This window comes from Macrobrachium nipponense, chromosome 16, assembly GCF_015104395.2.
Source record: "Macrobrachium nipponense isolate FS-2020 chromosome 16, ASM1510439v2, whole genome shotgun sequence".
Classification (NCBI taxonomy): Eukaryota; Metazoa; Arthropoda; class Malacostraca; order Decapoda; family Palaemonidae; genus Macrobrachium; species Macrobrachium nipponense.
The window spans coordinates 64,673,292-64,695,955 of record NC_087209.1 but is presented as its reverse complement, the minus strand read 5'-3'; the positions used below and the strand labels follow the sequence as shown (position 1 = coordinate 64,695,955).

Genomic DNA, 22,664 nt, shown 5'->3' with positions numbered 1-22,664 from the left:
GGCATACAGAAAACTAAAATAAAATGGGAAAACGAGGAACTGGAAAACCATCTACATCCAGTCTATCTTGGCTCACTCTTGACGAACACTGACTTTCAAGGAGCATGTCAACAAGCTCAAGAAAAAAGTGGCCACCAGAATTGACCTCCTAAGCAAAACTGCATTCTACCAGTGGAGAGCAGATGCAAAAACTTTAAAGCAAACGGCCCTTCCACTATGTTACTCCACTGCAGAATATTGTGCTCCCGTGTGGGAAAGATCAAGTCACGCCAAAAGAGTGGATGTCGAGCTAAATAAAGCCTGCCGACTAAATCACTGGCACATTGAGTGCAACACCCCTGGCCGCTTTGTATAGACTAGCCAGCATCACACCACCTAACATCCGTAGAGATACCTTGGATAGAAAGGAAAAGACCAAACAAGCAAATGATCCCAGGCACCCACTCTATAACCATCGTGAAACAAGAAGGCACCTGAAATCACGTAAGGGCTTCATGACAGTGAAAGAACTAGAGACCCTAGACCTATCAAAATACAGACTGCAGAAATGAAGAGAGAACGACAGTCAGACTATAATGCCCTCCCTGACCCTAGTGAAGACCTGCCTGGTGGATTCTCCCTCACTGAAGAAAATGGGTCACACCCTAAATAGAAGAACAAAAGTTGGTAGGACAGGGGATAACCTCCAGAGATGGGGTACACAAATGGTGCTGAATGCCCCAGTGGGGAACCAATCCAAAATATGAAATCTTGTTGTTTAGTTTGCCCCACTAGGGCACCCACTTGTTCGGACATGGATCAAGAAAAACAGGCAAAAAACACAAGCACTCCAGTGGGTAGAACAATGGTGCGATACGATATGATGATGATTTTGTCGTTCAGTTCTATTTGTCTGTTGTTTGTGGGACCTCTGTAGTATATTTTGTTCGATTTGTTAATAGCTTTCTCGATGATTTATGGTAGGTAGAGCGGTTGCGAAAATATCCTTAGCCCTCTGAGAAATACGGGTGTCCATAAAGTCCCAGTACCATTACAAGTATTTATTGCTCAGAAACCATATAACATAAAGTAATGTAGATTTTTGTAGCATGTTTTACATTTCCTAAAGTTTACATTCAGAGCACTTCACTCTACAAAACACTGCATTACTTTTCTGTTGTATAGTTTCTGAGCAATAAATACTTGTAATGGTACTGGGACTTTATGGACACCCTAAAACTCCATTACTCTGGCATATGGTTTCTGAACAATAAATACTTGTAATGGTATTGGGACTTTATGGACACCCTAAAACTCCATTACTCTGGCATATGGTTTCTGAGCAATAAATACTTGTAATGGTACTGGGACTTTATGGACACCCTGAATGATTGTAGCCAACAATGATCTGACAGTGGCCTCGCGAGTGCTTAGGAAGTTACACTGTAAGAAACTGTGAAAGCAAGGCTTCCTGCATACTGTGAAGGCGTATCTATTCTTGATCTCTCCCGATCAATACATCTAGGAACGGTAGTTTTCCGTCCTTTTCCTTTTTTGTTCTGAATTTTACGGTCGGGAGTAGCGAATTTAGTCTATTAAGAAGTCGCAGAAATCTCCCATTTTACGTATCTAAACCAGTCCATATTGTTTGTTTGTAGGGTGTTTTTACGTTACATGGAACCAGTGGTCATTCAGCAACGGGACCAACGGCTTTACATGACTTTCGAACCACGTCGAGAGTGAACTTCTATCACCAGAAATACACATCTCTAACCCCTCGATGGAATGCCCGAGAATCGAACTCACCAGTTCGTATTGCAGCGTGTACAGACGAAAAAAATTCCGTGAATGTACGGGTTCGCTAAGAAGAGGGGTGGGTGGCAGAGGGGCGGGGGGCCGTTGGCTGACCGTACTACAGCGTAACTTCCATTTATAATAGTTACCATTAAAAGATAACACATTGTTAGTTACGTGAAAGTGAATTATTATTTTGTGTGTGTGTTTTTGTCAATGCCAAGAGGAAAATGTTCTGCAAATGGTTGTAGTACCTTCCTTGTCAGAAAAGACAACACGTCTTGATCGCGACTTTGGTAACTCATGATTCGACGTCTAGACTGAGTATTTTGATGTTATTCAAGGGAATGTTCGCGCCATTTCATTTTTGCACGAATTCCACTGCGTGTTTCACGTGGGAGGAAGAGAGGGTTCGAAAGAATGGTGATCAAAGGTCTGCAAAGCCCTTTAGATAGTTTATACATGGAAGAGCCCTTGCTGGATATAATGGGACGTAGGGGATCCCCATCCTTACGTGAGTTTGGGAGGCCATAAAACGAGGGGGAGAGAGAGAGGGAGAGGGGCTCACCAGTGAACTGGGGTGCTATAGAGAAGTGATATGGTTGTTGGAATGTCTGTATAGAATTTTTTATGGGTCTTTTTATCTTCTACATATATTGTATACACACACACACACACAATTAACCATCTGGTATTCTTGATTTTTTTTTCTTTTTAGCTGGTAACTTTCTTTCCAACTGTATTTCATTCGTTCCTTGACAATGTCTTAGTAAAGACGAAAGCGCTTGTATTTCTACCTATCATTTTCCTGTGGTATTCGCTTATTTAATGAAGTCGCGTGCATCTGCTGTGATTTTTAAACACATACACACACACACACACACATACACACACACACACACACATACACACACACACACACACACACATATATATATATATATATATATATATATATATATATATATATATATATATATATAAGTAATTGCAATCTAATCCCCTCACACGTAACCTCCTAAGTTAAACAAAGCATATCTTAATTCGTCTCTTTAATTTTAACAGACCTCGGTTACTTATTTTAACATCTGTGCATTTTCACATGACTAGCACAGGCGAAAACTCGCGTGTCATACATATTAATTTGGACACGTACTGTGTTACGAGTGCAGCTCTCAACGACGATTACGAATGCCGTATTGGTTCTGAAACTCCTATTTCACAGTTTCACTCGACGTTCAGCGCCTCAGTGATGTGATCGGTATGGCCTTGGGCTGCCACCTCGGTGGTCGCCAGTTCGGTTCTCGGGCGTTCGTGGTTCGGGAGGCACGCAAAGAGCTTGGCCCCTGTGTGGGCTTGTTCCAATCGAATAGGCTGCATATGAATAAAGAAGAACAACAACAATAAAAACAGCGACCCCAACCGGAGATTAAACAGAAGACCTTACGGAATGGAGTCTTATCTGGGTGTTTCAACAATTTTGCAGCCCCTAGAAAAATACCCATTCAAAACGGCGACCCCGACGAGGGATTCAGCTGAGTAGGGCCAATCTTCTCATATGGACTGGGAAGGAAGTCTTCTCTGGAATGAGCGAGTATTTTGAGAGACACTCGAAAACAGGTGGGAGAAAAGGCAAACCTGATTGACGCGAAATTTGAAGGCAATGCTATAATTGAAATGAAGGATGATAATTCAATTAGTTTTCTGAGTTAATCAAACAAAATCTATAATTTTGATAAACCGAAGTTTCTGAGGCCTTTTATGAAAGCCATTTGCATCCGCTGGTCCTATTTGAGTGTCATATTTTCTCATAACAAGGCCGTAAGTTTTTATTGTTTGTACTGAGATTCCCCGTAGGGGCATGGTGCCGTCAATGTACCCCCTCCGGTGCACTGTAGGCATGACTAAAGGTTCTTAGCAGCGTCACTTCGGCCCCTAGCTGCAACTACTTTCATCCCTTTTACTGTACCTCCTTCCATATCTTTCTTCCAACTTACTTTCCACACTTTCCAAACAATTAATTAGTAGTGCAACTGATTTGAGGCTTTCTTCCTGTTACACCTTTCAAACCTTTTCACTGTCGGCATCCGTTTCAGCGCTGAATGGCTTGGCACTATGCCTAAAACTCATAAATCAATCAATCAATAAATCAATTATACTGAGATTTTTCCTTCTGGACCTTATGGGAAAATGTCAGAATTACTGGCGATAGAGGGAGTCCGGAGAAACTCTGGTCCATCCTTAAGATACAAAATTTTTTTAATGATTTCACACAAAACTCGCCAACAAGGAATCATTTATTGAAGAAACAGATAATCAATAAAAATTTATTTCGAAGTCTGTATAAGAATATATATAAGTCATGAGGGTTACAAGAATAAGCCGTGTGATACGAAATCGCATGTTCTGACTTATCTTTTCTGCCGGGCAAAGTAAGAGACCCCTGCCTTCTTTCAATTTTCACTCTCAGCAAACATCAGTGAAAAACAGATCAATGTTTTAAGGTTCAAGGTTAAAAATATAACTTTCACGGATGATGAATAAATAAAAAATAAATTTCCAACAACTTTTGAGAGGCACGTGGTCGGAAGAGTTTCATTAGGCGAAAAAAAGTCCCTTTTTATGGCACCTCGGAGTAGGACACCTTTATGCCCAGGTCCCTCTTGAACCCGAAGTAGAAGACCGTCACGACGTTCGTATCGGAAGTCACGTACACATTCTTCCTCCTTCCGCAGAAGGACTGGATCGCGCTCGGGTTGTAGGAGAAAACGTCGTAGGGCGTCTTGTCGATGGACACGTAGTTCCTGTTGCAGGTGACCTTTCTGATGCGGATTGCCAGGCGGACCCTCATCCCGGGGCTCACCTGTGCGCAGGAGAAAAAGGAAGATGTTATACCAAGTTCGAGGATGGGGCACGGAGTCAGTATAGGCGGTGCTTGTGGGTACAAGAGTGAAAGAAACAGGTCAGGGATGAGCTAGCTCTCATGAGTCCTAAATTCATAGCTTTTTTTAAAAAGCTTAAATATCTTTCTTGTTGTTCATCTTATTTTTTATCTTTATTTTTTCTTAATACTTTTATATTTCCGTTTTCCTAATATACCAAAGAAGTGCCAGGGATGAACAAATGAGATGAATAACGGAGAGCAATGTAATGGCGGTAATAATAATTGGCATGTAATTCAAGGGTTATGGGTGTCTAATCATTTTCAGATGACATGGCAACTTCCTTTATGAGTTGGCATTTTTGGCATTTAGGTGGAAAGGATTTTCTTCAAAATGATAGCTGGCCAGAGCTTATTAACGTTTTCCAAATTCGAAATGGCAGCTAAGTCAAACGGAGCTGGGGTATACAATTTTCTGACGTATGTCTAAGGTATCGTTGTAGAAGGCTCTCAGAAACAATTTGAGACAAATTAATGATGCTCCAATAGAATGTGGATCGTGTATGTATGTATGTATGTATGTATGTATGTATGTATGTATGTATGTATGTATATATATATATATATATATATATATATATGTATGTATATAGTATATATATATAGTATATATATATATATGTATATATACACATATACATATGTATATATATATATATATATACATATATATATATATATATATATATATATATGTATATATACACGTATTATGTATATATTAATATATATATATCTATATATATATATATATATATATATATATATATATATATGAATAACTTGATCACGAAGTATATAAAACGTGATGTTATGTATAAATAAAGGTTTTTGCCACGAAGGAAAAATTGAAAAATTCCTCTACTGCGTTTTAGCAATTCATAATCATGAAATCGTCATATTTACGTAACATCAGCTTTGAGATCTGGGTTCTTAAGTGCGTTTGAAAGCTACTTACAGTTATCTTCCACTCGCAGACTGTCGACTTCCAGTGTTTTCTCGGGTAGCCCGGAGTCACGACAGAACCGCGGGTGGTGCCATCTATCGACTGGACAAAACATGAAACGAAACCATTACGAAAGTTACCTTCGATCACTCTGCGGAATAATAATAATTTTTTTTTTCTCTCTCTCTCTCATGATATTCTTAATGGATATTATTCACCAAAAATACATTCTCTTCAGAAATAGATATTTTGGAAGGGTTCTGTCTAGTATATTTATAAGGTCTAGCGATTTTTAAAAATTAATTAACCATGAGGCTTTGAGAAATTACCCATTTTATGTCGCTCCGTAGCATATAAGTAATGATTTAGTTTGAAAACTCATCCATAAAAATATCACTTTCAAAAAATAAGTAGAGCTTTTAGAGTATAGCTGATTTGCGTCAGTGGAGAAAATCATAATATAATCGACTGATTTTTTGCCGGCATTCTTTCCTTTTGAATGAACAGTATTTTTTTTTTCATAAATATCCTGACGATACATTTCAGAATAGATAATTTTACAGTCGACATCCTTTGCAAAACTATGTAATAATATAACTTGAATAGAAATCAAATGATTATTCCCCCTGTATTTTCAGCTGTTTGACATTCAAAGATCAACTTTTTTTTCTAATTTATCTATTTGATTTTGATTTGATTTTTGCCCTCACCGCTTGCCATCTTCTCAGCATTTCTAGGTATTTGATAAGCAATCCCTCAGTGTAAACAGCAATATAATCCCCCCTGTATTTTTAGCTTTTGACACTTAAAGCTGACTATTTTTTTCTATTTTCTTCTCTATATTATTATTATTATTATTATTTATTTTTTTTTTTTTGCTCTATCACAGTCCTCCAATTCGACTGGGTGGTATTTATAGTGTGGGGTTCCGGGTTGCATCCTGCCTCCTTAGGAGTCCATCACTTTTCTTACTATGTGTGCCGTTTCTAGGATCACACTCTTCTGCATGAGTCCTGGAGCTACTTCAGCCTCTAGTTTTTCTAGGGATCTTGGGATCGTGCCTAGTGCTCCTATGATTATGGGTACGATTTCCACTGGCATATCCCATATCCTTCTTATTTCTATTTTCAGATCTTGATACTTATCCATTTTTCCCTCTCTTTCTCTTCAACTCTGGTGTCCCATGGTATTGCGACATCAATGAGTGATACTTTCTTCCTGACTTTGTCAATCAACGTCACGTCTGGTCTGTTTGCACGTATCACCCTATCCGTTCTGATACCATAGTCCCAGAGGATCTTTGCCTGATCGTTCTCTATCACTCCTTCAGGTTGGTGCTCGTACCACTTATTACTGCAAGGTAGCTGATGTTTCTTGCACAGGCTCCAGTGGAGGGCTTTTGCCACTGAATCATGCCTCTTTTTTGTACTGGTTCTGTGCAAGTGCCGGGCATTCACTTGCTATGTGGTTTATGGTTTCATTTTTCGTATTGCACTTCCTACATATGGGAGAGATGTTATTTCCGTCTATCGTTCTTTGAACATATCTGGTTCTTAGGGCCTGATCTTGTGCCGCTGTTATCATTCCTTCAGTTTCCTTCTTTAGCTCTCCCCTCTGTAGCTCTGTAGCCATTGCCAATTGTCATCGCTGGCTAGTTCTTTTGTCTGTCTCATGTATTGTCCGTGCATTGGTTTGTTGTGCCAGTCCTCTGTTCTGTCTGTCTTTCTCCTGTCTCTGTATATTTCTGGGTCTTCATCTACTTTTATTAGTCCTTCTTCCCATGCACTCTTTAGCCACTCGTCTTCACTGGTTTTCAGATATTGCCCCAGTGCTCTGTTTTCGATGTTGACGCAGTCCTCTATACTTAGTAGTCCTCTCCCTCCTTCCTTTCGTGTTATGTATAGTCTGGCCGTATTTGCTCTTGGGTGTAGTGCTTTGTGTATTGTCATATGTTTCCTGGTTTTCTGATCTATGCTGCGGAGTTCTGCCTTCGTCCATTCCACTATTCCTGCGCTGTATCTGATTACTGGCACTGCCCATGTGTTTATGGCTTTTATCATATTTCCGGCGTTGAGTTTTGACTTGAGTATCGCCTTGAGTCTCTGCATATATTCTTTCCTGATCGTGTCCTTCATCTCTTGTGTTTTATATCCCCTCCTTCCATTATTCCCAGGTATTTGTATCACCTGTCTCATCTATGTGTTTGATGTTGCTCCCATCTGGTAGCTTTATCCCTTCAGTTCTCGTTACTTTGCCTTTTTGTATGTTGACTAAGGCGCATTTTTCTATTCCAAACTCCATCCTGATGTCCCCAGATACAATCCTTACAGTCTGGATTAGGGTATCTATTTCCTTGATGCTCTTACCATACAGCTTGATGTCGTCCATGAACATCAGATGGTTGATTCTGTTGCCTCTTTTCTTGAGTTGGTACCCGGCATCCATCTTCTGTAGTACTTTTGTCATGGGAATCATGGCTACTACGAAGAGTAGTGGGGACAGTGAGTCGCCCTGGAAGATCCCTCTCCTGATATTAACCTCTGCTAGTCTTATTCCAGAGCTTGTAAGTATTGTATTCCAGTTGCGCATTGTATTTTTGAGGAAGCTGATGGTGTTTTCCTCTGCCCCATATATTTTCAGGCATTCTATTAGCCATGTGTGTGGTATCATGTCGAAGGCTTTCTTATAGTCTATCCATGCCATGCTTAGGTTGGTTTTCCTTCTCCTACTGTTCTTCATTACCATTTTGTCTATCAGGAGCTGGTCTTTTGTGCCCCTACACTTCCTTCTGCAGCCTTTCTGTTGGTGGGGGATGGTGTTTGTCTCCTCTAGGTAGTAGTATAGCCTTTCACTGATGACACCTGTTAGTAACTTCCACATTATTGGTAGGCAGGTGATAGGCCTGTAGTTACTGGCTATATTTCCCTTACTCTTGTTTTTTTGTACTAAGATGTTCTTCATGTGGTCATCCATTTGGGTGCTTGGTGATTTGAGATACAATGCTGGAGTTGTTCTGCTATTCGTGGGTGTAGGGCCTTGAAGTTTTTGAGCCAGTATCCATGGACTTCATTGGGACCTGGGGCTTTCCAGTTTGGCATTTTCTTTAGTTGGTGTCTGACTGTGTCTGTCGTGATCTCTGTGAATCTTTGTTTTATTCTCCCTGTTTCTTCTTCCTTGACTTCCTGGAGCCATGTTGCATGTTTGTTGTGTGATACCGGATTGCTCCATATGTTTTCCCAGAGTCTCTTACTTGGTTCGGCTTCAGGAATTTCTGGGTGGTTGTCTTCCCCTCTTAGTTGGCTGTATAGTCTTTTCTGGTTGGTTCCGAATAGTTTGTTCTGTTGGTATCCCTTATTCCTGTTCATGTACCGTTGGATCTTATGTGCTTTGGCCTTAAGCCTCTGTTTTACATCTTCTATTGTGTTGTTCAGTCCCCTCTCTTGTACTTTGTATTTCTCGTTGAGTTCCTCCCTTGTTTTCTTGCTTCTTAGCCTTTTTTCTGCCATCTCTTTCAGTTTACTTAAGTCAGATCTCATCACCATGATTTGCTTTTCCAGGCGCCTTTTCCAAGGAGGTTGCTGTTTTGGTTTCTGTTGGGTTGGTTGTGCTGGTGGTGTTGGTGTTTGAATCCCCATCAGTTCTGCTACTAATCTTGCTCCTGCATATGTCAAGTTATTTGTTTCTGTGATACTGGTGGTGTGTATTATGCCCATTATTTCATTGACCTCACTTGTTTTCTCCCTTAATTTCTTGGTGTTGTAGGCTTTCATGGAGGGGATCTTTGTTCTCTCTGTATCTGGTTCCATCCATTGTCTAACTCTACCCATTCCATCCTCTCTGTTACTTCGTCGGTGTTTCTTCGTGTGTCGTTGTTTGATACCTCATCCTCCCTGTCGTCTTCTGTGGCATCGTCTCTTAGTTCGTCTTCGTGTAATTCGTTGTCGTGTGTCATTTCCCTTTCCAGTTCTTCTCTTTCTGTTGGGGAGAGCCAGTTCTTTTTCTTTATGTTCCTTACTTGGTCTGCCAGCCTCTGCTCTGTTTGGGGGGTGTTATTCCTCTCATTCCAGATGTTGACCAATCTTCTTCTATATCCTCTCTCCGTCGGGTTGCTTCTGATGTAGCATCTCCATATTTCCTTATTTTCTTCTCTTGTCCATTTCTTCCTTTTTGCCTCTGTAGCTCCAATCTCAGGCTGTTGATTACTGTCGTTGTGGTGATCAGTTGCTGGATGACGACCTCCAAGTACCTGACCGTCTTCCCCTTCAATTGGGTTGAATACCTGGTTGCCGGACGAAGCTCCTCTGTTGCCAGAGGTTCCATTTACGTCGTTGTCGTTTATTCCTTCATTTCTTTCCATCATTGCTGAGTTTTGCTATTTAACCCATAGCTGCGACCCGATATTACCCCCATTCAGGGATAGGTACTCATTTACAGCTGAGTAGACTGAGGAAATTATGGTAAAGATCCTTTCCCAAGGAATCAACGCCGAGGAGAGCGGTCACCCATCCAACGACTGACCAGCCCCAATGTTGCTTAATATGACTTAAGTCTATTGACGACCTAGCCCACTCCTCCACGGCGCCACATATTATTATTATTATTATTATTATCAGTATTATTATTATTATTATTATTATTATTATTATTAGCAATTTACCAATCCTTACTAAAAGCATACTCATCTACTGCTTCATACAAGTGACTCTCTAGTGTTTGTTAACTATTATGTATGATAAATTCGTAAAATAACTAAGTCTACGGGCATAACCAGCCCCGTTTAACGGGCAGAACAGCTCCGTGTCATCCCTTCTCACCTCCACCCCCTTCGGAGGGGGCGTTGGAGGTAAGATGAAACCCCATTATAAACCACTATAGGGGCCCCCACTATAACCCTGCCAAGTTTCATGCCCATCGGACCAGCCGTTTGGCCGTGATTGAATGACAGACGGACGGACAGGCATAACACCCATTATAGTATAGTATTATTATTATTTTATGTCCTCACCGCATGGCATCTTCCTTGGGTTTCTATGTACTTGATAAGGAAGCCCTGTTTGTTGTAGGCGGAGTCTGAGGTGAAGGTGGCCCGGAAGTGGGAGGGAACCTTTCTGAAAAACGGCCTCCTCCTCGATCCCGTTAGTCTGTGGGATGAAAACATTCGAATGGTCAGTCAGTCAGCTTAGCAACATTGGTTCAGATATAGCTGTAGTACTCTCTCTCTCTCTCTCTCTCTCTGTAATAATGTCAGCATAGAAGTACTGGCTTCAGATGTGATGTGTTTCTGTATTCTCTCTCTCTCAGTCAGTGACTACCATCCATTTCTTCAGATACAGAGAACGAGAAAACGTGATATAGTATATATATATAATATATATATATATATATATATATATATATATATATTGACATAGCGGCGACAAAGAGCCATGAAGGCCCGCAGCCAGTGGAATGAGTGATATATTGACATGAAAATTTGTCAGATTATCTGATGGTAAGGAGTTCATGGAAGATGAAGCAGATAGATGTAATGGTGAGAAGAAGAGTGGCTGGAGGTACGTCTAATTATTATTTGATTGAATCAAAAGTGAGGATCAACATGAGTTAGGGAGGAAGAGGTGAAAATGTAACTAAGACAATCTAGTTTGATAAGAAGGAATTGAGGAGATCATAATAATCAGGAGACACTTAGTAAATGAGGAGTATGTAAAATTCGAGGGCAAGGTCACAGGGGCAGCAAGGCCGGAGTCTATGACATTTATTCTAGGACAATTAAATAAATTAAGCAATCAATCTTGTGGGAAATAGGCATTGCTGAAGATCTAGACCAATGGGTTCCATTAGTGCACGGATGATGTGAATCTACCATAGCAATTGGTTCAAAGTGCAACCTCGAGGTTTTCCTCTTTGTGCACCTGTCAAACCCTTTTACTGTCAGTTTTCGCTTAAGCTCTGAATGACCACATAGGCCCTAGCACTTGGCATTTGGCCTAAATTCTATGTTCCTTTCTAGACTGATGTGACTGAATGAAATGACTTACACGCAGGGAGGACCATACGGATGCTCTATGACGAGTTTGTCTCCTCTACTCAGCTTCAGTTTGATGATGTAGAGGAGGGCCAGGTAAGGCATTGTCTGTAAGATGATCAGGAAATTTAGTCTAAGATTAGGAAAAGGATCTTACACATTTTATAAATCTGCATTTTTGGTAGAAATGTTGACATATGAATATGCTATTTGAGTAAATCTAAAGCCAGCAAGTTTGGTTGAAATCGTTACATATGTGTAAGTTATCTGTGTATCCAGCGTATAGTGTGCAATTTGATCAATAGAAAGGTCTTTCCACAAATTGTGCCCTAATGATGATTTGGGAAGTTCTGTTCAGTAGATATTAATTGCGAATGGAATTTTTTGACTTGATACATGAAAATTATTACAACTTCGAATCTCGATGGAGGTCAGAGTCAGAGAGAACTAGAATGCTGTAAATGATCAGAAGTTATCTGAAAACTTCCGTTTCTAAAGAAAATGTCACTTTACCAGAAGTCATTTGATAAAGCTCAGATACATTCATTGTCACGTGAACACGTTTTCAGAAAGTAACTGAAAACTATGGATTCTAAAACTGAAATAGTCATTCTCATCTGAGCTCCTTTTCTGACTTTTGTTAACTAAAGTTTCCACAGCGGGAAATAGACATTCTCATCTGAGCTCGTTTTCTGACTTTTGAAAACGACAGTTTCCAAAGCTAAAATAAGGATAGTTTCACATGAGTGCAGGCTCTGAAAGTCATTTGAAAACTATGCCACATCAGCACATTTTTTTGGAAGTCATCTGAAAACTACGGCTTCTAAAGCTGAATTCAAGACGTTTTGCAATGAGACCGTTTTCCAAAGTGTTCAGCGAACAGTTGTTTCTAAAACTGAAATACTGTCTCATTTTCTGAAAATTGTCTGAAAATTGTTGTCCTTTAGCAAGAAAATATATACATTGGGCACTTTGTTCAAATTGTCTGAAAATTGTCGTCCTGTATCAAGAAAATATATACATTGGGTACTTTGTTCAATTTTTCTGAAAATGTTGTTCTTCAACAAGAAAAAATATACACTGGGCACTTTGTTCAAATTTTCTGAAAATGTTCTTCAACAACAAAATATATTCATTAGGTACTTTATTTTCAAATTGTCTGAAAATTGGTGTCCTTTAGGAAGAAAATATATACATTGGGTACTTTGTTCAAATTGTCTGAAAATTGTTGTCCTTCAACAAGAAAATATATAAGTATTTTCGGTACTTGGTTCAATTTGTCTGAAAATTGTTCTCCTTCAACAAGAAAATATGTACGTATTTTCGGTACTTGGTTCAATTTGTCTGAAAATTGCTCTCCCTCAACAAGAAAATAATTTACATTGGGTACTTTGTTCCAGTTTTCTGACCACTGGTGTCCTTCAACAAGAAAATATAAACACTAGGTACATTTGTTTCAAATGTTTAAAAAAAAAAAACTCACGCTGTTATTCTCGAGGACGCAAATGGCGTTGTTGGGATAGCGGCCGGGGAAGTTAGGCGAGTAGAAACCCTTCAGTCCCGTCCCGTAATCTATGAAGCCACACTGAGGAACGGCAGGCTTCGGAGTAGTGGTGGTCGCGGGTGGCGTGGGTGGTGTTGTGGTGGTTGTCGTGGTCGTAGGTGGCGTCGATGTTGTGGTGGTGGTTGTTGTGGTCGTAGGTGGCGTCGATGTTGTGGTGGTGGTTGTTGTGGTTGTAGGTGGGGTGGATGTTGTGGTCGAAGGTGGCGTCGTTGTTGTGGTTGAAGGTGGCGTCGTTGTTGTGGTTGAAGGTGGCGTCGTTGTTGTGGTTGAAGGTGGCGTCGATGTTGTAGTTGACGGTGGCGTCGATGTTGTGCCGCAGGCTGGGTCGCTTATGAAGTCGACGGTGGCCGACCATTTGGCGGGACTGTAATTCCCGCCATTTGTCTTGAAGAAGAGGATCATTTGGTTGGTGGTGGAAGTGAAGACTTGACCAGCGGCAATATCGGTGCCGCAGTACCTGTGCGCAAAGGCATCGTTGTGCTTTAAATGTTTCTTTTTTATTTATTTATATTTTATTTTATAGTTCTAGAGGATAGGAATGACTTTCGAAGGGGAAAATAGACGTTATTGTTTGTCTTCTTTTGCAAAGAAATAAACTTTCATCTTCTCTTTTAAAATGTGTCAATGTTTTGAATAATACAAACGCGCGCGCACACACACATACACCCACACACACACAGACACACACACACACACACACACATATATAATTATATATATATATATATATATATATATATATATATATATACTTATCACATCACCGTGATTCAAATAAATCATTCGAGCTTACATATGTCCTTTAATATCTAATTCGCTTCTTACCTCGGAATTGATATATTTTCATATATGTACCGAAGGGGAATTTTTAGTTGATAATAACTTCGTCCCCACATGGGATCGAACCACCGTCCAGTGGACGGGAAACGAAATCAGGAACGGACAGTGACGCTGGCCGACTCGGTTGCGTCACTGTCCGTTCCTGATATCGTTTCCCGTCCACTGGACGGTGGTTCGATCCCATGGGGGTACGAAGTTATTATCAACTAAAAATTCCCCTTTGGTACATATATGAAAATATATAATCTTCCGAGGTAGAGCGAATTAGATACTAAAGGACATTTGTAGCTCGAATGATATAATATTTATATAATATATATATATATATAAAAAGATAAATTTATATAATATATATATAATATATATATATATATATATATATAACATAAAGATATATAAATATATATATAAAAAAAAAATATATATATATATATATAATATATATATATCTATATATATATATAATATATATATATATATATATATATATATATATATATAATATATATATATATATATATATATAATATATATATATATATATATATATAATATATATATATATACATACACACACACACACACACACACATATATATATATATATATATATATATATATATATATATATATATATATATATATATATATATATAGGTAGGTAAGCCACGAAGGGAAGTGAATCAATGGAGTAGCTGCGAGATCTTTCGACTGTATTGTTTCACTTTCCTGCGTGGCTCCTACCCTTATTTATATATTCATCATTCCCAAACTTTCGTTGATTCATTTAGATATATAAAGTAATATATAATATTATTAATAAATATATAAATATAATATATGTATTCTAACTTCAACTTTGAATTTATGGAAAAGTTTGGAACGTGATAATCACCATAGATAAAGATATATGCCACGAGGGAAAAGAAACAATGGAGTATCCGCGAGATCTTTCGATGTTCAAACGTCCTTTACTTAGCAGATGAACTGACATACATAAGGAAATGACGATACACGAAAGGTCGTATAACAGACAGATAGGGATTATAAAGAGATTAGTACCTAGAATCCGACACACCTGGAAGATGAGTAACCTTCCCAAACAAGCAAAAACATGGGTGCAAGTAAAAGTTTAAGGCAATCTGCTCAGACACAAGGGCAAGACAATTAACCCTTAAACGCCGACTGGACGTATTTTACGTCGACATACAAAAGTTTTTTTTAAAAATTCGCGGAAAAATACTTTTAGGCCTACCAGCCGAAAACTCTTGAATCACGCGCCTTGGGGGATGCTGGGAGTTCACGGATCAAGGTGTTGTTTTGTTTACAATCGTTACGCAGGCGCGCAAGCGCGAATTTCTTTCTTGCCGCACTAAAAAGTATCTGTGACACATCTCGGAAATTATTTCGTCACTTTGACATAATACCAATTATTTTAGATTAGCCGTTACATGGAGTATTATATATGAAAATGTGCGCATTTTTATGTAGAATACAACAGAAAAATACTCATGATTGTAGCTTTTATCGGTTTTGAGATATTTTCATATTAATAACGATAAGAGCCAAAATTTCAACCTTCGGTCAACTTTGACTCTACCGAAATGGTCGAAAAACGCAATTGTAATCTAACATCTTATATTTTAGTAATATTCAATCATTTACCTGAATTTTGCAACTAATTGGACGTCTCTAGCACAATATTTCGATTTAAGGTGAATTTATTAAAAAACTTTTTCCTTACGTCCGCGCGGTAACTCTTCCGAAAAAAATCATACATGCGATTGTGGTAATGTTTGCACCATTTTAAATTAGCCGTTACATAAAGTTTTATATATGAAAATGTGCGAAATTCCATGCTCAATACAACTAAAAGTAACCCATGGTTGTAGCTTTTATCAATTTTGAAATATTTTCATATAAAAAATGATAAGTGACAAATTTTTCAACCTTTCGAATCAACTTTGACTCTACTGAAATGGTAAAAAAACGCAATTGTAAGCTAAAACGCTTATATTCTAGTAATATTCAAGCATCTACCTTCATTTTGCAACAAATTGGAAGTTTCTAGCACAATATTTCGATTTATGGTGAATTTATGAAAAAAATAACATTTTCTTTACGTCCGCGCGGTAACTCTTATGAAAAAATCATACGTGCGATTGTGGTAATGTTTGCACCATTTTAAATTAGCCTTTACATAAAGTTTTATATATGAAAATGTGCGCAATTTCATGTAGAATACAACAAAAAATAATTGAAGGCTTTAGCTTATCTCATTTTCGAAATATTTGCATATAAATCATGATAAATAGAAAAAAAACCACGTTCGGTCAATTTGACTCTACCGAAATGGTCGAAAAACGCAATTGTAAGCTAAAGCTCTTACAGTCTAGTAATATTCAGTCATTTATCTTCATCTTGAAACAAATTCGAAGTCTCTAGCACAATATTTAGATTTATGGTGAATTTAAAGAAAAAACTTTCCTTCTCTCCGCGCGCGGATTCTCCGCCACAAATTTCCGAAATGCGTACGTCCCATTATCGGAATATTTGCTCCGTTTTATATTAGGCATTTCATAGAGTTTTATATATGAAAATGTGTGCAATTTCATGTAGAATAAAACAAAAAAAATATTTGGAAAGGGTTTTTTGTTTTTAAGCCTGTTTTGTTTTCAGAAATAATTTTTTTTTTCCCGGAACAATAAAAATTTTTTTTTGCAATAAAAAAAAACAAAAAAAACAATTTAAAAAATGAATATTAACAAAAAAAAAAAAAATTTTTCGGAAAACAAATTTTTTGTTTGGTTCCCAAAAAACCTTGGTTTAAAAATTTATTAAAACTCGTCAGATATGGTCGAAAACTGCATTTGTAAGCTAATACTCTTACAGTATTGTAATATTCAATCATTTGTCTTCATATTGAAAGAAATTGGAAGTCTCTAGGACAATATTTAGATTTATGGTGAATTTTTGAAAAAAATATTTGTTTATGTCCGCGCGTTACGAATTCATGCATTATTTTGTGATAATATTTTCTCTGTGTTGCTTTTATCGTTTTACAATGTGTTATATACCAAAATGATTGCAATTTAGTGTACATTACAACGAAAAAAAAGTAACTTGTTACCTTTAATCGTTTTGCGCACAGCGCGATTTGAATACAATTATATGTGAAATTTCGTTTTTGCGCTATCATATTTCGCATTATTTATATATGATAATGATAATATTTTTCATTTCTGATGGTTGCATACTAAACTTCAGCCAATGACAAAAAAAGGGCCCAGAAATGAACTCTTAATCTTGAAAACTAAGCGCGCTGTGATTTTTTGAATAAAATATTTTTTCTGCTTCCGCGCTCACTCTGAAACACCTCCGGCACACGGGTGACATTTTTTTTTTACCGCTTCGGCGTTTAAGGGTTAAAGGATTATCATAGGTGACAGCTATTCACAACTTTGGTAAACAAAAACATATTCACAATACATATTAAACATAAATATACAACAAAGATATCTCTAAGGCAACTAATTTTTATTTAAGTCTGTAATTATATCTTTGAGGTCATTCTTAAACATGTTACAAATACAAGGGTCTAAGTGAAACCGGCCACGACTAATATTAAAATTACAATGAGAAGTAAGTTGTATTAAACCAGATTCTAAAAGATTTCATGATAAGACATCTTTTGACCCTGCAATTACTGAACTACCAATCCAATTTTTTCGGTGGTTGTTTTCACTTAATTGAATGAATATTGCATTAGATGTTTGGCCAGTTTTTACAGAATATTTATGCTGGCTTAACCTTACTTCTAAGCCCTTGCTCGACTGTCCGAGATAAAATGAGGGACAATCCATACATGGAATTTTATATATTATGTTGTTGCTTTCTCTAGGGCCATTTTTTATTAACATTCGTTTTAGTGTGTTATTATAAGAAAAAACAAGGTTGACCTTAAAGGCTTTTAGCAATGATTCAATGGTTTCAAATCCGTCAAAATAAGGCAAACTGGGAATGTTCTTAGAATTTTCTTTCTCCATGTTACATACACTATAAAACTTTTTTGGGCTTTATTATAACAAATATCTAATATATGTGAAGGATAACATAAATCTTTCCCTATTTTTCTTATGTATTCAATTTCTTGATCCAAATATTGGGTACTGACAATGCGCCGAATAAATTGGATCGGTAGTTCAGTAATTACAAGGTCAAAAGATGTCTTATCGCGAAATCTTTTAGAATCTGCTTAAATACAACTTACTTCTCATTGTAATTTTAATATTAATTGTGGCCGGTTTCATTTAGACCCTTGTATTTGTAACATGTTTAAGAATGACCTCAAAGATATAATTACAGACTTAAATAAAAATTAGTTGCCTTAGAGATATCTTCGTTGTATATTTATGTTTAATATGTATTGTGAATATGTTTCTGTTTACCAAAGTTGTGAATAGCTGTCACCTATGATAATCCTTTAATTGTCTTGCCCTTGTGTCTGAGCAGATTGTCTCAAACTTTTAATTGCACCCATGTTTTTGCTTGTTTGGAAAGGTTACTCATCTTCCAGGTGTGTCGGATTCTAGGTACTAATCTCTTTATAATCCCTATCTGTCAGTTATACGACCTTTCGTGAATCGTCATTTCCTCATGTATGTCAGTTCATCTGCTAAGTAAAAGACGTTTGAACATCGAAAGATCTCGCAGATACTTCGTTGTTTATTTTCCTTCGTGGCATATATCTTTATATATATATATATATATATTATTTGCATACATACATATATACATGCATTGAAAGTTTAATATCAAGCTGTTCTGGCAAGACTTCAGGACAGAGCGCCATATTGCAGTTTGAAATACAAGACTTTAATCTTTAATTTGACAACTCTCTTACGTCAGTCATTTTAACGGCTATTGGTTTTATTTTTGAGTTTTCAGAATGTGTTCTTTTTGTGCGAAATTTTGTCCGTGGTAAGCAAATATCTATACCTAATTAATTTCATTTTTCCTTCTGGCCTAATGGAGAACACTCTAGAAAACTTCCAAAAACTTCCAAAAAAAGTGTTGATGGAATCAGTATGTAGTAGGAGGTCCTCTCCTATTTAACTGTTAGGTGTACAAGGGAGTGGATGAAGAAGACAGAGAAATTCCCTCTGAAGACAGGGCACTGAAGAGAACAGGCTCAAATCAATGAAAATGAAGCAAAAAGTAAGATTTTGCTGAAATGACATCAATTCTAGGGTGCATCTTGTAAAACATGTCTTAAGCCCCATCCGGACGGTTGAGCTTTGCCCGACGAACTTAGCTCGATGTGATATCAGAAGCGGGAAAAGGCAGAACCTTATCTGCTGTTTCTCCACTTCTGACATCACAACAAACAGAGTTTGTTGAGCAAAGATCGACCGTGTGGAAGGGCCTTTAAACGTATGTCGCTAACTTGTCACGCACAATCACAAACAGGTTAAATACAAGTGCAAGAATTACTGGTTCTCCTAACCAACTGGTTTTCCTAAACAGTGATTCTTTAGCTTGGCCAGCGTCTGCCAAAGATTAGTTCTCCACTTAAAGTCATTATCTTCAACCTGCTTGTGATACGTATGCAATAAAACTGCAGCATGTTTATGACATGTCACTAACTTGTTACACACGCATCACATACATGTTATATACAAGTGGATGACTTAACTGGTTCTCTTAACCAGTGCTACTACTTCCGCTTGCCCAGCGTCTGAAAAAGATTAGTTTGCCATTTACAGTCATTGGCGTGTTTTCAACCTGCTTGTTAACGACATGTACGCAATAAGTCTTCAGCATGTTCATGACATGTTGTGAACTAGAGAGGCAAGTCAGATTTCGGTGACACTTACCACGTACCGTCGTACATGTCGGTAATTCGGATCTCCAGGCCTTCGTAGTAGCAAATGATCTCTCCATTCACCGAAGCTTTGTCTATGGCTTTGAAATCGCTGAAGGTCAACCGTATCAGCTGACAACTCGGCGCCTGGATTAATTTGGTGTATTTTTCTCCTGCAGACGCACCAGGGGAAGGGGAGGAGGAGGGAGGGAGGGAGATAAGGGATTAGCATAGGTGATGATTAGGTAGTAAAAGTGTGGTTTCTCTTTCATTTCTGTCCTTCATGGTCAACGAGTTGTTATTTTACCTGGCGGGGTTGTAGATGGGTAGTTAGGGCTGGTCACTGTTCCCTCTGAGGTGATGGTCTGTGTGAATGGCGACATGTTCACATCTAAAATAAGAGCATCGGTAAATTAGAGAGAGAGAGAGCATCATTAGTGGGCAAGGGAGCCCAAAGACCCCATTCTCTAAGTATTTCAGATTTCATGCTAGTCATATTTTTAAAAATTATGTGAACTGTTAATGACGATAAAATTCCTCCCATCAAAATGGCGTGAATGATAATTTTACATTAAGTGAAGAACATTCACAAATTCACTTAATCTTTCCATGGCTAAGTCTCATTGTTAATTAGATTAGATGCAAATGTAATTGAGCCATAATTCACAGACGATTTTAATAGATATTCAAATAGCTTTTTGCGAGGAATTCTCGACCTCTGGAGTGAATGTGGGACACTTGTGGAAACCGCGAGATGAATCATTGCTCATAATTTACTGATTATTTCATCGAAATCGAGCTGTCTGTGACAAGGCTAAGGCCTTTTTGGTGCGCGTTCTCGCTTACTCGGGGAGTAAGCCAACAAACTACTATGTTGTTGTTGTTGTGGGGGTAGTGAAGGTCGATGGAAGAGCCTAGAAAGGTTCTGAAAAGGGTGTTTCGCGTTGAGTTAAAGATAGGAATTTTAGGATAGGATATTTATGATTTGATTATTAGAATGAAAATGTAAAACATGAATAATGTGCATGTTAAATGGTAGAGGACAGTTATTTCTAATAAAATATGGCGTATTTTAAATTTCGTCGGTGATTTTGGGAAACTTTCAATTACAATCAATCTCGAAGCCAAAGATTGACATCGGCGCATCTGCAGGTAAATATTTCCCGATGTGATCGAAGTGTTACTACCTTAAAGAATTACTGATTTTGTTAATTTTTGCTACGATTACAACAACATCGTCAAGGAGAGAGACCAAAAAGTTTCTACTGTATTGTGAACGAATACTTTACACATCTGATGTCGAAATAGCCATGAAACACCTGAAACACAAAAGAAGGTCAGAGTAGTCATGCGACCTTGTGGGAGACAGAACAAAGCCAATCACTCAGTAGTGTTGAGAGGTCAGGAAGTCAAAGAAAAGAAAAAAAAAATGCAGTCAAAGGACAGAATGCCTTCTTCCAGGAGGTCAGGGTCTGGAGAGAGAGAGTGAGTCCATTCCTAACACCTTACCATTGTATGGTAGAGTTAGCGTTTGGCAGTTCGTCCCCGAGGTACCAGCTGGACACACACAGCTGCAGGATTTGCCCATGTACCCGTAGTTCTGGCAAGGGTCGACGGCCAGGCTGCAAGAGGCCAGATTCTTGCTCACGCAGTTGTACATCCTGTTAGCCATCAGCTTGTCCATGTGGGAGAGGCCGCTTCTTTGACCTATGACACCTTGGTAGAGAGGGTTCAAAGTAGCAATGGTGATGCGGCCGTTGCTCTGGAAAGCCTGAAGGGGAGGTCATGAAGTTACAACAAGAGTTTACAGGAGGGGAGACTATGAGTGGCATAGCAAAGGAAGCTTGGTATATACTACTAGGCCTAAAGCCCCGTCCACACAGTCGAGCTTTGCCCGACGAATGTTGTTCGATGTGACGTCAGAAGCGAGAAAAGTCAGAACCTTAACCCTGTTTCTCCACTTCTGACTCGCATCGAATAGCGTTCGTCGGGCAAAGCTCGACCATGTGGATGGCCTTAAGGCGACGAGGAACAAATTGTTAAGTGTTTATCCAACTTATCTTTGCAAAATATAGCGTTACTTAAGGTCCTTGGTTTTACTGAACATAAGTTCTGATTAGGAACACACTAGATAATTATTTTTTTCACCTTTTTTATGAAAATGAATGACACAATTTTTGTCTAATCTTGAATGCCAAGGACATGAACAGGTAACGTACAAAATCTACTGTTGCTCATTGTATTCATCACAAGGCTGCCTTTCTTTGCAGCTGCATACATTATATTCTTTGTTACCTTCTTGTCTGAATTCTGGGAACCTCTGAACTACAGACTTCACTGTATACAGCATAGATGGAATGATATCCGTTCCTCCTCTGTTTATGCTTCGTTGATCAAATTCTTAACCACTCGAGGCATGTTCTTGATATCTACAACCAAGCCACTAGTATTCTTGATCTTTCCTTGAACTGTTAATCTAGGAACGTCTGTGTTTTAGTTGATTTTTATCCTTTGTTCAGTTGTCATTAAACTGGACACTACTTTGACCCACCTCTGTTGTCTCTGTCTTATCTCTGTTAACGGACATCTTGTTCTGGAAGTTTCTTCAGTTAATTCATTTTTGACGCCTTTTCAGCTGTCTTTCTCATATGTCGAGATGTTCTTCCCGCACCAGTCTTTTTCCTTTGATCAAAGGCCCTCTGTTTAGTTGAT

General features: G+C 38.2%; 1 protein-coding gene and 1 long non-coding RNA gene across 3 annotated transcripts in view; one reads left to right on the top strand and one right to left on the bottom strand.

Moving 5' to 3' along the window:
• Positions 1 to 22,664, top strand: part of LOC135195454 (uncharacterized) — a 109,755-nt gene that overhangs the window by 12,923 nt on the left and 74,168 nt on the right. The window lies entirely within an intron of this gene.
• LOC135195779 (protein SpAN-like) overlaps positions 4,087 to 22,664 on the bottom strand; it is a 43,617-nt gene continuing 25,039 nt past the window's right edge. Inside the window, exons 6-13 of the mRNA XM_064222250.1 lie at positions 21,462 to 21,723; positions 20,260 to 20,343; positions 19,966 to 20,125; positions 13,169 to 13,706; positions 11,699 to 11,793; positions 10,666 to 10,801; positions 5,673 to 5,762; positions 4,087 to 4,636 (exon numbers count right to left, since the gene is read on the bottom strand). Coding sequence (XP_064078320.1) covers positions 4,394 to 4,636; positions 5,673 to 5,762; positions 10,666 to 10,801; positions 11,699 to 11,793; positions 13,169 to 13,706; positions 19,966 to 20,125; positions 20,260 to 20,343; positions 21,462 to 21,723 — 1,608 coding nt within the window. The 3' untranslated portion in view covers positions 4,087 to 4,393. The remainder of the gene's footprint in view (positions 4,637 to 5,672; positions 5,763 to 10,665; positions 10,802 to 11,698; positions 11,794 to 13,168; positions 13,707 to 19,965; positions 20,126 to 20,259; positions 20,344 to 21,461; positions 21,724 to 22,664) is intronic.